Source organism: Gigantopelta aegis, chromosome 3, assembly GCF_016097555.1.
Source record: "Gigantopelta aegis isolate Gae_Host chromosome 3, Gae_host_genome, whole genome shotgun sequence".
NCBI lineage: Eukaryota > Metazoa > Mollusca > Gastropoda > Neomphalida > Peltospiridae > Gigantopelta > Gigantopelta aegis.
In genome coordinates this window covers 25,779,951-25,797,814 of record NC_054701.1, presented here as the reverse complement: position 1 = coordinate 25,797,814, position 17,864 = coordinate 25,779,951, and the positions used below count along the sequence as shown (strand labels likewise).

Here is a 17,864-nt window from a genome sequence, read left to right as displayed (position 1 = left end):
TTGCATAAACAAACGTGAACCAGCTATTAAGCTTTTTTTAAATCTTAAAAAAAAAGGGAACCAGCCATTTAGCTATTTTAAAACTTAAAAAAAAAAAAAAAAAATCACAAATATTAGCTTGTATGTCAATAAGTCATGACATTGGTAGATTTTCCCATGTAACAGTATGCGAAACAGCACAAGGCCATTATTAAGAATAACCCAATGAAACTCAGTCTGCTGTAACTTTTATCAAATATGAATCTCTTAGTTTCAAAACTGTAAGTACCAAAGACATTTTCACAAAAATATTGATTTGGTTATAATTCATAAAACCCCCCAAAAAACCCCCAAAAACCCAGCTATTGGGTGACAAACAAATACTGGCTACATATTGTTTTTGTTCAACAAAGAAAGTACACACATAATTTTATTTCCAGCAATCAAATAATAAAAACTATAATATAAATTTGCTTTCAAGTAATAGAACATTAATTTGGTTACCGACATATCACAAACATAGTTTAAATAATAAAAAAATAAATTACCTGACAGAAAAGTGTAGAATTAGTAGATTGGTGCCAACTCTCTTTGGAAGATCGTGGTCTAGGACTCGCTTGTCAAGATTCAACCAGTTGTAATGACCACTGTAATGATAATAAATACAATTATTTAAAGTGATCTGTAACAATCTATAATACAAATATGATGCAGAAAATATGTCAAATGGCAGTCACCAAAGTCACTGTACCAAATCAATGTGCATCTCACTCATTTCCTTCATGTGGTTGTTTCTAAAACTGCCCTAATCTGTAGCATGGTCCTCTGCTTCAACAGTGAAGTAAATCCTGCTCTTCAACATACAGTAGCAGCGTTTAGACAGGGTTCACCCTGTCCACTGCTAAATTAGCCACAACTGCCTAATTTTTATACCAAGTGACTACAACATTTAGTCTTTCAGCTAATAAAATATTCTTTAAATTAATCATATTTTAATAATTTTCAAGGAAATACTCTTTATATTTCAAAATTGGCTAAACCAAAATTTGTTCCAGAGATTAAAAAAAAAAAAGATGAAAAAAGTTCACCCGAAAAAACTGAAAGCACATATTTTGCCCCCCCTCCTCTTCCTGTCAGTTTATTTTTTTGTATTATTCTCTTTTCTTTTCTTCTTTGTGTGTGTGCAACATGAATTTGGAATTGAATCAGTACACAAGGATAAACATACAAACGGAAACATCTGCAGAAGTTTCAGAATTCCTACAATATTGTGGAAACATAAAGCCTCACCGTGGAATGTTTCTAAGAGTCTTCATCCATTTTACCAAGATTAATAACACTATATCTGCCAAGCAAGTGGAAGGGGGAAAAAAAGAGAAAGAAAAAAAGAAGAAAAAAGAAGAAGAAAGAGCTGAGAAAGAATATGCAACAGCAGACTTGTAAACTAGAAGTCAGGATGAGACAAGGTCCAGTTAAAGCATTCTACTGAAGCTTTGCAGTGTGAAATGTTAGGCAATTTGCCTGGGAATTTCACCTCCCTGTGTCAGATGGATTGCTGCACAGGTTTTCCTGGCCAGCGACATGATATCACACCATTCAGAACAAATCCCAGTCTGTTCACAGCAAATCTATCTCATTACTTCATATATCTCTACCTGTACCTGTACATCTCTACCTGTATGTGGACAGTGATGGGTGAAAAATATTGAAGTGTGTTTAATTAAATGTGTAACTTTTTTCTTCAAAGTTTGTAACTCTGAATATACACATGTACATGTAGCTTTTCAAAATTTTACTATCTTTTTTCTTTGTCTCATTAGTATTTTATTCTTTAGAAATATTATAAGTTGTACATGTAGGTTTAAATATATTCACTCAAACAAAAGATTTAGCTTTCAACATATTGTAATCTTATCTTGAATAAATTATTGTTAAATACGTGTATATATATACTGAACAAAATAAGAAACTTCCGCCAACTTTGCTTGAACATAACTTGATGAAAACAAACCGGGGGGAATAATTGTTATATATGCATTTAAAGAGTGTTCCATGATGCATCGTTTGGTGCAAAAATCATGGCCATAGGTTAACAGAAACTGGGAGAAATTTTGACCAAGTGTGGTAGGGGTTAAAAAAAACCCCACCCACTCAATAACGGGTATGACCACCTTTTGAACTGACCACTGCAGTGCATCGCAGGTGCATAGAATTGACTAAAGTGTTGATTTCTGCCTGTGGAATATTGTTCCATTCCTGAATGAGCGCTTGACGAAGTTCGTTGACGTTAGCGGGTGGGTTGGGACGACGCCTCAATCGTCTGTCCAGACTATCCCAGACATGCTTGATGGGGTTGAGATCAGGACTTTTAGCGGGCCAGTCATCAATGAAATCAATGTTATTTGTCCTAAGAAAATTTACAGTGTCTCTAGCTGTATGAGAGGTGGCATTATCATGCTGAAAAATCGAGATGTTGGCGTTGTTATGGAACAGAGGAATGACGTGATGAGCGAGAATGTCATCGCGGTAACGTTGAGCATTTAAATTGCCATCAATGACGACTAGTGGTGAACGATAACCATGGGCAATGGCTGCCCAGACCATGACAGATCCCCACCCCCGAAACGATCTCGTTCAAGAACACAACAGTCAGCATAGCGTTCATTTCTCCTACGGTAAATGCGCACCCTGCCATCACCACGTTGTAAAGAAAATCTGGATTCATCCGAAAAAAGAACGGTATTCCAGCGTCGCCGTATCCAACGAGTGTGTACACGTGCCCAATTAAGACGATTTAGATGATGATGTTGCGTTAAAACGCATCTGATGTAAGGACGTCGTGCATGTAAACCGTTCTCCCGCAGACGATTACGAACAGTTTGCCCACTGATTCGGTTATTATGAAGCCCAGGTGTGTTAGCAGCAGTAGCAGTGGCAGTTTGGAATCGATTGCACAAATGCGTGTTCATGATATAGCGGTCTTGCCCACGCGTTGTAACACGCGGACGTCCACGACATGGCAAGTCGTTGGTGCTTCCTGTCGTTCGAAATCTTAAGCGAAGATTTCGTATCGCTCGACTAGAACTCCCAACATGCCTTGCAACGTCTTCTGTCGACATGCCAGCATCAAGCATGCCAATCGCCCGTTCGAGTAAATTATTGGGTATTCTTGGCATACTAAAAATGCTACAATGTTAAAAACCTTTTTTTTTTTTTTTTTAACAAATTTTGAAGTGTTTTCGTTCACTTGACAACAATGTCAGTAAGACAAGTAAAACAAATTGACCGAATACTACACGGGACATGTCGAACCATGCATGCATGTGCAAATTGAATTTCACGTTGTCGACGATTAACAGTGCAAAAATTCATGAATCGTGATAATACAGCTCAAGGCTAATACTACCTATATAATTTTATTACACAATGAATTCTTTAACACAACAAATACTATATGTACAAATCGGAAGTTTCTTTTTGTGTTCAGTATATATTGCATTATACATACATTTTTTGACACTAATTATAACTGATCATATGGTATGTTGGACAATAAATCTGCTATTTTCAAAAATATTAATTAACACCCTGCATTTCGAAGACAAATAGAAAAATGACTATTTGAGAGAAAAAACCCCCACATCTTTATGCCACCCCCACCCCATTGTCATCAACATCTACAACCAACTAAATAATAAATGATATAAATCCTATCAGTAAGAATCTCCATTGCAGATGTTCTGCTCAAGACACAACCCTTGAACCTGACCTTAACCAGAGCACTTAATCAGTAAATGAAGGAAAGAAATGGTTTATTTAAAGTTGCAATCAACACATTTTATTTACAGTTATATGGCGGCGAACATATGGTTAAGGACCACACAGATATTGAGGGAGGAAACCCGCTGTCGCCACTTCATGGGCTACTCTTCCCGATTAGCAGCAAGGGATCTTTTTTATGCACCATCCCACAGACAGGATAGCACATACCACAGTCGTGGTGCACTGGCTGTAACGAGAAATAGCCCAATGGGCCCACCGACGGGGATTGATCCCAGACCGACCGCGCATCGAGTGAGCACTTTACCACTGGGCTACGTCCCGCCCCCAGTAAATGATGGATGCATAAAGATGATCCACACCACTTAACATGGCTAAAGTGCCTATAAGCGATCCCTTACTGCATTAGGAAAAATGTAGCGGCTTTCCTTTGATGACTACGAGTCAGAATTACCTAAAGTTTAACATCCAATAGCCGATAATTAATTAATCAATGTGCTCTACTGGTATCGTTAAACAAAACAAACTTTATTCTTAACATAGCTCAATAAATGTGAAAACTCACTTGTCCAGGTATTACTAGGAGCTAGGTAAAAAAGGAATAATAAAAAAGACAGATACTTTTTTTTAACATGTACATATTTACACATTAAACATTTGAAAAGTGACTTGAACTTGGTGAAATGTGGAAAAAAAACCCCACACAACTGTGACAACATTTGTGAATGATCTACCTTGATGTGGTTTATTGACACTGGCAAAATGGCTTATGTTGATTGCAACTGATTGAGCATTCTGCATACAGGTATAACCGGTTAAGAAAAAGAAAAATATCACCTGTCAAAATAACTTCTTTTAGATAAAATAAAATGCTTTTTGGGGGGTTTAAAAAAAATTAAATTGTAAACAGATTTTAAAAAACCCAACTCTGCAGACTATGATAGCAAACAGTGTACTGTTACTTAGTGATCCAAAATCAAACATACATAAAAAAAAAAACTTACTAAAATAATGTATTAATCTAGAATAACTGTATTATTAAAATATAAGATTTTTTTTTCTCCCAAATACACCAGCATAGGGGCCATCCTCCCATTTCATATCTCTTATTCCCCCTCAAACCTCTTATAATCATAAGATAAGAGGCTGGGGGGTGGGTGGATATATCCTCTACTTTTGAAAAAACATTATTTTTTTTTTTTTTAATTGTATTTCCCCAAGACCCATAAAAGTGGGACCTAACACACTCACAGACAGCTTAGGTAAAACCCCTCCAACATAAAATCCTAGCTATCAGTCAGGGCTCGAAATGGCCTGTGGCCAGGTCGCCAAATTCGGGCAATTTAATTATTAAAAAATAATGATGTTAGTCGCCCAAATAATATCTTCTTTAGAGCTAAAACACATGAGCCACTATTAATATTTATATTCCACATTAAAATCTTGCTCATGGTCCGCTTACCATAATTTGCCAAAATGCATTATTTTTTTTGGGGGGGGCCACCAATTTGTTTTTTCTTGTTGAGTTTTGAACCCTGCCTGTGGCCGTCTTTCAATATTTGTAAGACAAAATCTACTTGTGAAAAGTCAGATTTTCTGATACAATGAAAACATCATCTTGTTTATCCAATGGCAACACTGAACAGGCCCAACAAGAAAAAAAGACATGAGTTAATGCCCAAACTAATTTGTTCAATTACTTACTGTCAAGGATTCCGTTAAAAGATTAAACACAAGATGTGTCTGCTTACAGGTGGGCAAACACTTACCTTATACAAACACATTGAGGCACAGAGTCAATATTAAAACACCAAACAACTCTAAAACAACTAAACCCAGCACTGGAAGATATATCCAGCTTCACCCCAACACTCCTTCCCAAGTAACTGTCCCACTTTGACCTCTGATCTTTCTGTCCTGCCAATCACCTCAGTTCCTGACGAAATGTTGTCACAATACAAATGACATCCTGGTTTCTATAGCTTCTCCAGCAATAAAGTTATCACAAGTCTATAGCTTCTCCAGTAATAAAGTTATCACATGATTCCTTGTCGTATGGAATATACATGTGTTCAGTCATGTTGGAATAATGCATAAGCAAGTGAGGGTGTGACTTGATTTGTTTAATAGATAATTTATGGCTGTAGCATTCTGGGGTCATTCTCAAACAGTCAGAACATGTGACTTGAGAGTCTGCGGGATTATTAACCCTAGACAGGATGTGCTTATTACTACATGCAGGGTCACACTCAATACCTGAAACACTAAACTACTGTATTATATTATAATGTCTATATATGTACTGCCCTTGTTTAATTATTGCACAATAACCATATTGCTGACAGTTTTAAATAACATGCACTGCTACAAAAGTGTAGAATTTGTTTGTTTTGTATAACGACACCACTAGAGCACATTGATTTATTAATCATCAGCTATTGGATGTAAAACATTTGGTAATTTTGACATAATCGTCTTAGAGAAGAAACCCACCTAATTTTTTTTTAATTAGTAGCAAGGGATCTTTTGGATATACCATCCCACAGAAATGATAGCACATACCATGGCTAGAACAAGAAATAGCACATGGGCCCACCAACAGGAATCGATCCTAGACCGACTGCGCATAAAGCAAGAGCTTTACCACTGGCCTACGTTCTATCTCCCATTACATAAAACAAGTGCTGGATTATTAACTGTAGTAGCACTACTACAAAAGTGAAAAGAAAAAAAAACATTGTTTGTTTTGTTTAATGACACCACTAGAGAACACTGATTTATTAATCATCGGCTACCGAGTGTCAAACATTTGGTAATTTTGATATATAGTCTTAGGTAGGAAACCCACTACATTTTTCCATTTGTAGCAAGGGATCTTTAAAAAAAATATGCACCATCCCACATACAGGATAGCACATACCATGGTCTTTGATATACCAGTTGTGGTGCACTTGCTGGAACAAGAAATAGCCCAACAGTGCATCAAGCAAGCACTTAACCACTGAGCTTCTGAATTATTACCCATAGGCAGGATATGCTTACTGTGTGCAAGGTCACACACAACACCCCTGAAACACTAAACTACTGTATTATGTCTATATGTGTACTGCCCTTGTTTAATTATTGCACAATAACTATATTGGTGACAGGTTTAAATAACATGTACTGCTACAGATGTGCAGGAATAACTCAGATTTGATTATTTTAATGAACATCTAGATGCTCCAGTTGTGCTTGAAGAGCTAAATGGGTAATGAGATACAATGTGTGTTACCTAATGCCCTTGACAAATCTTTAATGTGTAACTCTTTGAATGAACTTCCTTCACCATAACTCATGCTGAATGAATAAGCTGTGCTACTCAAAATGGAGAAAAAAAACTAAGAAAAGGGAAAAAAAAAAAAAAAAGAAAAAAGATGAACCAGGAGAGGGCTGGTGGTAAACAGAGTGATTTGTCCCATGATTGATTGGATTGTGAAATTTAGCATGATTTTGGTCATATTTTGGGAATTTTTTGGGCCACTGAATTTATGCATATGTAATATTATTTAAAACATAATGAATTATATTCATTTTGTTTTAATACATTGTTCTTAATTAAGTGAATAATAAAACAAAATTCATCCATTTTTATTGTTCTGATTTTCAGTTATATAAGGAAGACAACTGTTCTTAAATTTTGACATGAGATTGGTCAATAATTTGGAATTTATAGCCAAGAAATTGGGAATTTTCTGTGACATTTGCTTTCGGAAAGGTGCCGATGTTCAGTACCGTACAACGCCTGAATAAATCCCTGTAACATTATAGTGTTTTGTGGTATCTAAATATCGATTTTTGTCTAAAAGAATGTTTTATGTACAAATTTATCATTTCTTTAAATGGCCATTTGAATTAAATTTGAAATAATTCAGCCAAAGGTATATGTTTCATATTTAAAACATGATGGTAAGATAGTGTTTTTAAAAAGATGTGTTTATTTTGTTTGGGGGGTGGGGGGTGGGTGGCGGTGACAAATCTTACTTTGTTTCACTATGTCATGTACATCATACATGTAAAAGTTTAAGGTTTGCTTTGTTTAACGACACCAACTAAGCTAATATTACATAAAAACAAAAAATCAACTTTGCTGATCAAAGTGTATCAGGAAACAATATTGGAGAATGTCAGTGGGTTGTCATGCAACGATCAGAAGTGGTCAGACCCTTTTTAAGGGCCCTACGGGCAACCTAGGGAGACACCACAGCATCATAGAGGTCTAATTAACGAGCTACTCTCGATTCACTAATGTCAAAACTTATATTAGCTCAGGAACTTTCTTTTTGACCGACCGTTCAAAATTATGCCCAAATTCCTCAATCAAACTTGCGCACCTTTTTTCTTTTGGCATAATTCTTGCTCCATTCAAAATTCCATAGCACCATTACCCCCCTCTGCCTGCTACCGACCACGGACGGGCTGCTGGTGCTCACTTGCACCTGCCAGTGCAGGCAGTCCCTCCCACCCCCCACATTTCCTGTCCTGGACAGGTGTGCGCTACAACAGTTTGCTCTGAATGTGCACATAAAGCCCTATGACCTGACCTGACCAGAATATCTGGATATCAAATTAGTTGGTGATGTTTTAAATACATAAATTAAATTTTTTTTGTCTCCAAATGATAAATTATACACCAAATAATAAAGTCAGGTAATATACTAATTGTCTTCACATTAACCAATAAAGGAACACTTTCAGCCGGGCTATACTAGAATACTACACTAAATATAACACTAGGTATGACAAAGTTTGACGTCACTTTGCGCTGCATATCTGCCACCAGCTTAAATGACTCACTTTTCAACACAAATATTACAGCTTCCCAATAAAATACAGTGATATTAAATACATGTACATACACAGCGTTTTATCGTCTTTCCAACTGATATAATTATTTAATTTGTAATTCGGTTAAAACTACACCAATAACGATTTTCAAGACAGCTCTGTCAATGACATCGCGGCCATTTTTACAGCTGATAGGGTCACATGATAATTTTGTCTTAACGCGGCGTCTGACGTCAATGGCTTCTTTTAGAAGTGTTTTGAGGTATTTAAGACGAGGCTCATTATAGAGAAAGGTCAATTTTGTCACTGATAATGAAATGTGATATTTTAAATGTACTTTGAAAAACATCGAACTTCAAATCGATTTTGAATATATTTCTATACTTCTTTTTTATGTAACATTGTTTCACTATTTATGCATAATAGAACTTGGAAATGAATGGGGTATTGTTGCATTGTCCTGATAGGCTAAATAAATATATCGCTTTGTATTGCTTATTTTCCGATTTTATGTTTATAACGAAGTTAGGGTTCATGATAACATTTTAACATTATAATGGTATATGTTACCACTTTCCAGTGGCTTCAAAAACACTATTACATATTCCAGAATAATGGCATGTTTCAGTTCCATTTTAAAGTGAAATATACACATGGTGATCAGTAGTTGAGTTTAACCGGAAGTTTAAAAAAGCGAGTCAAAATTTGGCAGACATATTTCACAGCACACCAAACTTCAAAGGGCTATAACTTTCTAACCACTAAATATTTTTCCATCTGGTTTTCATTAATTTACATCGTTTGGTTCATATTTTTGTTTAAAAAACTTGACCACATATTTATTTTTTAATTTTTCGTTGTTCTACCTAAAAACACTGTTAACAGACAAATACAGTGGTGTTGTGCTTGTACAGTAAAAATCTTATAAGACTGAGTTTACACAAATATCATTCAATAATTTAAAAACTTAAAATGATCCATTCTGTAGTGAAATAGTAAAAACTATGATTGGGGAGGGGGGGGATTTTTTTTGTTGTAGTACATTAAAATATTTGGCTTTCAGTCACCATCTGGTAAAAACTTTCTACCTGTCCCCAAAAAATATAAAAAGAACAAAATAGGCCTAATGAAACAATGAACAAATACTATACTAGCAGTAGCAAGCAATACTGCTTGAGCTGGAGTTGCATCCCCTTATCCACATATCTGACAAAACTGTCACATTTGACATTAACCCGTCCCAGAGTTGTGGTTAGGGGCACGTTAATAGAGTACCTGTACCAATATTAGAAATTAACCCCGTCCCGGAGTTGTGTATAGGGGCACGTTAATAGAGTACCCGTGCCAATATTTAAAATTAACCCGTCCCAGAGTTGTGGATAGAGGAACGTTAATAGAGTACCTGTGCCAATATCTGAAATTAACCCGTCCCAGAGTTGTGTATAAGGGCATGTTAATAGAGTACCTGTACCCATATTTGAAATTAACCCGTCCCAGAGTTGTGGATAGAGGAACGTTAATAGAGAACCCATGCCAATATCTGAAATTAACCCGTCCCAGAGTTGTGCATAGGGGCACGTTAATAGAGTACCTGTACCCATATATGAAATTAACCCGTCCCAGAGTTGTGGATAGGGGCACGTTAATAGAGTACCCGTGCCAATATTTGAAATTCATCATTCACTTGCTTGATTAATAAATGTATTACAGTATTTTCCTTCTGATACATTGTTCATTTACCATGAATACTACTGGTATTATTAGTGATCTAATATACATGTACAGTTCAGTGCTAACCTAATTCCACAGAGAATTTAAAAATCTCCATCAACAATACCACTAGAGTAAATTGATTTTATTAATCATCGGCTACTGGATGTCAAACATTTGACATAGAGTCTTAGTTAGGAAACATAGCAAGAGATCTTTTATATGCAAAATTAAATAGACAGGATAGCACATGCCACCACCTTTGATATATACCAGTCATGGTGCACTGGCTGGAATGAGAAATAGCCTAATGGGCTCACCGATGGTGATCGATCCTAGACCGACCATGCATCAGATGAGCGTTTTACCACTGGGCTACGTCCCAATCTCCATTACAGACACAACCTACAATGTGCCAAGTACTTACGTCTCATCGATGAATGCTATACCGAAGTATTGCTTTTCTTTGAGTTTGAAGTGAGACGCCACTAGGTCCATCAGCTCATTGGTGTACAGCTTCGGCTGCAATTGGATAAAACACAATTATAAATGCAACATATAATATTTAAGTATTTTACTGCTTTTCTTCATTGGTATGTATGTATTGGGTAACAATGTTCAGGTCATATCATTATAGGCTGCCAGTCCAAATAGTTAGTGGGAATGTATGAAAAAGGAGAAACAGAAAAAAAACATGTTATTAGGTATGACGTTAATTCATGGGTGAACATATCTTCTCATTAAACAGTGTCCAGAATTCTAGTTTAAAAACAATCAACAAATATTTTGCAAGCTACTCTTTTGATTAGCTTCAAATATGCTATTTGACTCATTAACATGTGAGATGGCATAGTCTCATACACATACATGTACACCTATTGGTCTATTAATCATTGGACAGAGGAAAGTCTGTAAGACAACAGGTATTAATGATGGGGTTTGATCCTCAAACAGATAACTTTTTCAATGAGCCAAATCTTTCTGGCTTTAATGTAAAAAAAAAAAGAAACATTACACAACATTAATTCAGATGGATAAAGCACTGCGTAAATGCAGAAGTATTAATAGTTAATGAATACTGATATCTGGTGCATAAAATCTTGCCAATGGCCAGGAATAAATTGCTTGTCACCAGCACTGTAAATATATGTACGTGAATATGCTCTTAAATGCCAAACTTTGGAAAATAAGTCTGGTGTTAATAGGCATATATGCAGCAGGTGAGTTTCAGGGGTTAATTCCTCCCCCCCCCCCCCCCCCCCCCCCAACTCAAGCAGGTGTTTTTTTTTCAATACATTTTCCGGAGAAGCATGTCTCAACCCACCTACATACAACTATACTCATGTATAAACTGCGATCTTGCTAAAATTCCAACACCATGCCTGGTTAAAGACCTACATTGGGGACAACTTATATTGAGCACTATGTATGTCATTCCAAGTTAAAATTAACCCATCACAGCTGAATACAGTCTGGACTCCCGGTTAATTAAATCTGGACACATTTATCATTAAATCCGGACATTTATTATTAAATCTGGATATCCTGAATTGCTAAATCTAGACACACAATTACAAAATTATTGTCTATTTTTATTTTACAAATCACATTACACTTCCACGCTGAAACAAAATCAATAAATAATTATCCAAAAAATTTAATGACAACATAATTATCAGTTTTAATTAAAGTAAATCATTAGTGTAAGTATCAATAGTTCAACCTAGCAAACAAACTTACTTTTTAAAAATATTATTGGATTTTTAGTGGCATAGGAAGGTGCCAAAAAGTTGGGGGGGGGGGGGGGGGGGGGGGGGGGGGGGGGGGGGGCACACTTTTATATTTACACACTTTTACACTATTATAAAGCAAATATAAAGCAAAATCAATACTTTCAGTTTATACATGAGTGTAGTTGTATGTAGGTAGCTTGACACATGCAGTAGTTGTACACATTTGCATAAATTGGTTATTACTGTATAGGGAAATAAAACGAGACTTTACAATCAGTTTGTTCAATGCAGTAGTTCGTTCTACTAAGCATGTTCGTTATAAGTGTACTGTATAAATCTAAAAATACCGGAAAGATATTTCTGAAGGCACCACCATTATCCTTCTACTTTATAGTGTAGCACCTTAATATGGCTAAAACAATGTTCCTTTATTTTATTTATTATACATCTATGAAAAGAATACAGTACATATATACGGTTATAATATACAATAATAACTGGTGTGTTAAAAGTCAACATACTGTACAGTGTCAGTGTTCGAAATAAGCACTTGTCTGTTTGTCCTTATAAGTAAAAATGTGTTGGGACAAACAAAGTTTACTCCAATGGTTGTTCTATGGACATGTAAAAAATTTCAGTCCAGTTTCATTTGGAGCAGTAAAAACATCGTCCTTGCACTTGAATGAAATAAAACATTTATTTGGACAAGTGAAAATATTGGTGGACCAAGCAGATGTCAAGATGTACTTGTCCAGTGGTTTACACCTACCCATTGAGCCTTGCGGAGCACTCACTCAGGGTTTGGAGTCGGTATCTGGATTAAAAATCCCATGCCTCGACTGGGATCCGAACCCAGTACCTACCAGCCTGTAGACCGATGGCCTGCTACGACGCCAACGAGGCCGGTATATATTTTGGGTGAATATTTTAGCTTGACAATAACAAGAGACAATCTCAGTCACTGAACTGCTAGCTCAGCTGATTATGCAGGCTAACTTTATTTGATAATAAATGTGACTGTCTTACAGACCATATTGGGGTATGAATCATATTCCATTTCCAACAGAAGCTATGGTCAGCAAGACACAGTAATTGACACTAATGGACGCGAATACTGGACATCTGACCACAAATGTGCCAAAATAAGGCCAACTTTATGGATTTCTTGGGTAACAGTATACCACGCTAACTGCTTTAAAGTACCATCAAATCCCATGAAACGACCATTAATTTCACTCTTTTCAATATGAAAATTATTTTATGAATTTACAAAACGGGCAAGAGAAAATATTTGAGCAAAAGTAATTTAATCCTGTAACTATTTCAATTCAGCTTTTGTCAATATCAATCTAATATCGATCTAGTAAAATCTGAAGTTTAAAAATATGTGCATTAGATGGCCTCTGAGAAATGAGAATTGACATAAACCATTTAAATGACATGCCAAAAATATTAAAATAACCTATTTCTGTTCTGCATAACCAATTATGACCATGTAAATGATGTCATAATAAAAGAAAGAAAGAAAGAAGTGTTTTATTTAAGGATGCACTCAACACATTTTATTTACGGTTATATGGCGTCAGACATATGGTTACGGACCACACAGATTTTGAGAGGAAACCCGCTGTTGCCACTACATGGGCTACTCTTCCGATTAGCAGCAAGGGATCTTTTATTTGCACTTCCCACAGGCAGGATAACACAAACCATGGTCTTTGTTGAACCAGTTATGGATCACTGGTCGGTGCAAGTGGTTTACACCTACCCATTGAGCCTTGCGGAGCACTCACTCAGGGTTTGGAGTCGGTATCTGGATTAAAAATCCCATGCCTTGACTGGGATCCGAACCCAGTACCTACCAGCCTGTAGACCGATGGCCTGCCATGACGCCCCCGAGGCCGGTAATGTCATAATGAAATGCATGAACAGAAATTGGGCTATGCAAAAAATCGGCTTGTGCGAGCAAAGTTTGAACGAAACTGTTGTTCTTGCAATTTTCATAGGCAAATGGTACAAAATGCGATATTAATGTTGTAGATATATGTACTTACATTGTGTATATGAATGGGTCTTAGCTAAAAATTCTAATAGTCAATATATATTACTATGTAACATGCTATTCCATCACAAAATGTATTATCAAAAATGCATTATAAAATGATTTTATAAAAGTACTGCAATAGTTGTAAAAAAAAAACCCAACCCAAAACAAAACCAAAAAACCCCACAAATTAAAAATTTACGGTTGATGATATGTTTAAAATATTAAAGATGGTCTACTATAACTTAACTACCAGTAATCACATGGACTCCATATTTATTTATATATTACTAATCTATTAGTCTGTCCCAGTTACACTCGGATAATAAACCTTTAAATTAAATTATGTGGGTGTTGATTTCTGAAAAATACATGTAATTACTTCCGACACACTCCACTCCTTGAGTATTTTTTTCTGAACTGTCCTTTATATGCATGAAATTTAATCCTCGAAACGACAATCCCTAAAATGTTTGTTTACGCAACTGCATTGAAAATCATACGGTGCAGTCTGTATTTTTAGACCCATTTTAAATGAACAAATAAACCGAAGCATACCAGCAAGTGGGTTTTAAACCAATGTCAACTATGATAATTTTCTGTCCACTATATGAGAAAGGAGATAGGTCACAGATATCTGACTTAGTACCAGCGTGTTATGAGGGTTATTGTACACACAAGACAATGAGCCGACACTGTGACACATCCATGGCAATAGGTGAATAGTAAGTAGAGATGACAATACCTGGCTAGCCCATCGGTGGAATGAACCAGCTTGAAACAGCTAGCAAATGGACATCTCAACACATTCATGATAATAGGTTAATAGTAGACAGAGAAGACAATGCTGGATTTTGCCCATCATTGGATTGAATCGACTTGACGCAGATAACAATGAATGTTGAATACCTAACACTTGAAGTATATAAAATGGGTCAAAGGCAAAGTAAATAGTCACTGTAATAAACTAATTTGTGTGTTGTGGTCAGAATTGGAGATTTCTAGAATAGAAATAAAATGTTGACACTGACAGGCCACAGCAGTTAACACAGAATATAAAATGAGGTAATAAAACTAAAAACATCATTCATACAACAGGTTTAATTAATGGTCATATATGTTAATTATTAGACATCACCATTTAATGGGAGCTATCACTCTGGCTACACAACACTGCACTGAGACTAGTTTAAGAAGAAATGTTTTAGCTCCCTTTAGCATGTGATCAATTTTTTTTCAAAAGAATGCAGTACAAAGAATAGAGCTTATGAACCAAATGGGAAAAATTAATTTTTATGGAAATAAAAGATTTAAAAAAAAATTATTTGAAGAACAAGAACAAATTTTGTTGACAGTGTGATATGGCAATATCGTAAATGGCTCCCCATAATCTAAGTTAGTTGAGCAATTAATCACCCCCTCTCAATTTTGTTTATGGAAAGGTCTAGTGTGAAAAAAGAAATATGCTTCTACAACATGTTCTATATTTTTTTTATTAGCAACAAGGGCATTTTAATATCATGTTTAAGAACTGCTAGTCATACCTGAATGATGATGTCCAGCCTACGTTCATCCAGAAGCACGATCTGGCTCTTCCGGCCTTCGGACATCTGAAACACACAGCAACACACAACATCAACTCAACAGCTAACACACAAAATCATAGTTCACAACTCTTCTTCAACCAAACAGGATCCGAGCAATGCTGTAACATTTAGTATTAAAAAAAACCCAGTAATTCAGAAAATTTCATGCACCACTTCAACCTCACCCACACACCCCCAAACATCAAAAAGTTCATATTACCATTACTTCCACAGGTTGTCTCCCAAATTTTGACATTAAATTTGCTTATTTGCAGTAACGCAATACAAGTGTTTATCGTGCTGCTAAACTTCCTGTGAAACGGTGATAATGTAAAGTGTTATTATGCTACATGTAGTTTACTACTCTGTACTGTGTGATGATGACACCATGCTGCTAGCCTGATAACCTCCTATCATGATGCTATCAGTTCATTAGGAAATAAATTCAGCTCTTGACAATAGGAGTTTCATGTAGATACTCGCCTTTTGACATTGAATCCGAATAACAAATGTTGAGTCAGAGATCACTACACAATTTTAAAACATTAAACTGTAGTTGCTAAATAAATTTTTAAATGACTATAGTAGAAAAGTTCCTGATCAAAATTTTGAATGAAAACAAAATGTTTCCTGTAATGAATTAGAACAATGCACCTATTTTGTGTTCACCAGAATAAAGTGAAAAAAGAAGAAGAAAAAGCCAAACTAAAAAAAAAAGAAAAAAAAGAAAAAAAAAAAAAAAAAAAAAAAAAAAAAAAAAAAAGAAAAAAAAAAGAAAAAAAAGAAAGAAAAAAGTAATAATAAATCTAATCTACATGTACGTGTGGATTTATGTATGGACATGTAGGTGCGTTGAGGATTCTGTTTACCAACTCTATTGGCAGAATAGTTTATTTTTCATGTACACATAAAAATAAATAAGAATCCCAGCAGATTTCATGTATATTCATTATCTAGACAGTATGAATATAACCATTTACATTCAGGGGTGGGAATTGGTAGACTGTTAAAAAAAAGGAAATCTAGAGGGGTCCGGGGTGGTGAACTATAAGAAAGAGGAAATCTAGAGGAGTCCGGGGGCAATGATGATTAAAATGCGAGGAAACGCAATGTTCCATGAGAGGATATCATAACAGATCTTCATATTGGCAGAGCTCAAATGACAATGGATCAATTTTCAATTATAACTGAACACTCGAACATCACTACAGGTAAATAACACTGAATCTGACATAATACGAGCATTGCATCACTGGCAAATGACAAAATACTGGGAAATATTAAAAAGACAGTGAGACTGGTTGGGGGAAAACAAGAAAAAAAGAGAAAAAAAACCCAACCCAACAACAACTAAACAGCAGTTGCAACTATCCTGTAATGTTCTTTTATATGTATGTTCTCTTTCAATCATTACTACTATCCAACCTAATCATGAAAACCAATACTGTTTTCTTATTTAAACTTACAGATAAGTACACATTCATATTGAAACATTACTAAAAAGGATTTTATAGCAAGGCAAATTTTTATTATAATGCTTATAAATATGTGAAAAATGGTACTAACTCAACTACACGAAGATAAATTAGGTCAAAGACCAAGTTAACAGAAAGTGCCATACAAGTCCGAAATTCCAATTTTTCCAGTGACACCTGATCTTATCTGACAGGTACATGTAAAGTACACTAAAGGTAGAGTTAATTACCTATCACCACAATTAAAGTAAGGTAATCAAACAAGGCAGTTAACTGCTAACCTACTTGTCCCTAAATATAAATTGGGATTAAAATAAAACTACATAGATCTGTCAGTCTATCTGTCTACACGTACTTGTCCTAATTAAAGTAAGGTAATCAAACAAGGCAGTTAACTATAATTAGCATACTTGAACCTACAGTGTTCGAGATTAAAATTTTTTGGCAGTATCCCAGTTGAATACTAACATTTTAAAATCTGATATCCCATCTGAGAATTACAAACTTGGACAATACTGTTCTTAACTTCATCAGTAAATGACGACTTTCATTGTTTCAGCGAAAAATAAAAATGCAGGATTAAAAAAATACAAGAAACATCATATGGTATCCCGGTGGGATACTGGGTTATTGAAGTCTGGTATCCAAAATTAAATTCTGGTATCCCTGGGATATCGGGATACCGTTAATCTCGAACGCTGACCTAAATATAAAATTTAATAAGACTTCA

General features: G+C 35.5%; 1 protein-coding gene across 7 annotated transcripts in view; it reads right to left on the bottom strand.

Annotated features, from left to right (window-relative positions):
• LOC121367763 (FERM domain-containing protein 4A-like) overlaps positions 1–17,864 on the bottom strand; it is a 179,494-nt gene that overhangs the window by 115,824 nt on the left and 45,806 nt on the right. For all 7 annotated transcript variants that reach the window (XM_041492123.1, XM_041492116.1, XM_041492120.1 and 4 more), the window contains exons 2-4: positions 15,618–15,683; positions 10,724–10,818; positions 528–626 (exon numbers count right to left, since the gene is read on the bottom strand). In XM_041492123.1, the coding sequence (XP_041348057.1) occupies positions 528–626; positions 10,724–10,818; positions 15,618–15,683 (260 nt within the window). The remainder of the gene's footprint in view (positions 1–527; positions 627–10,723; positions 10,819–15,617; positions 15,684–17,864) is intronic.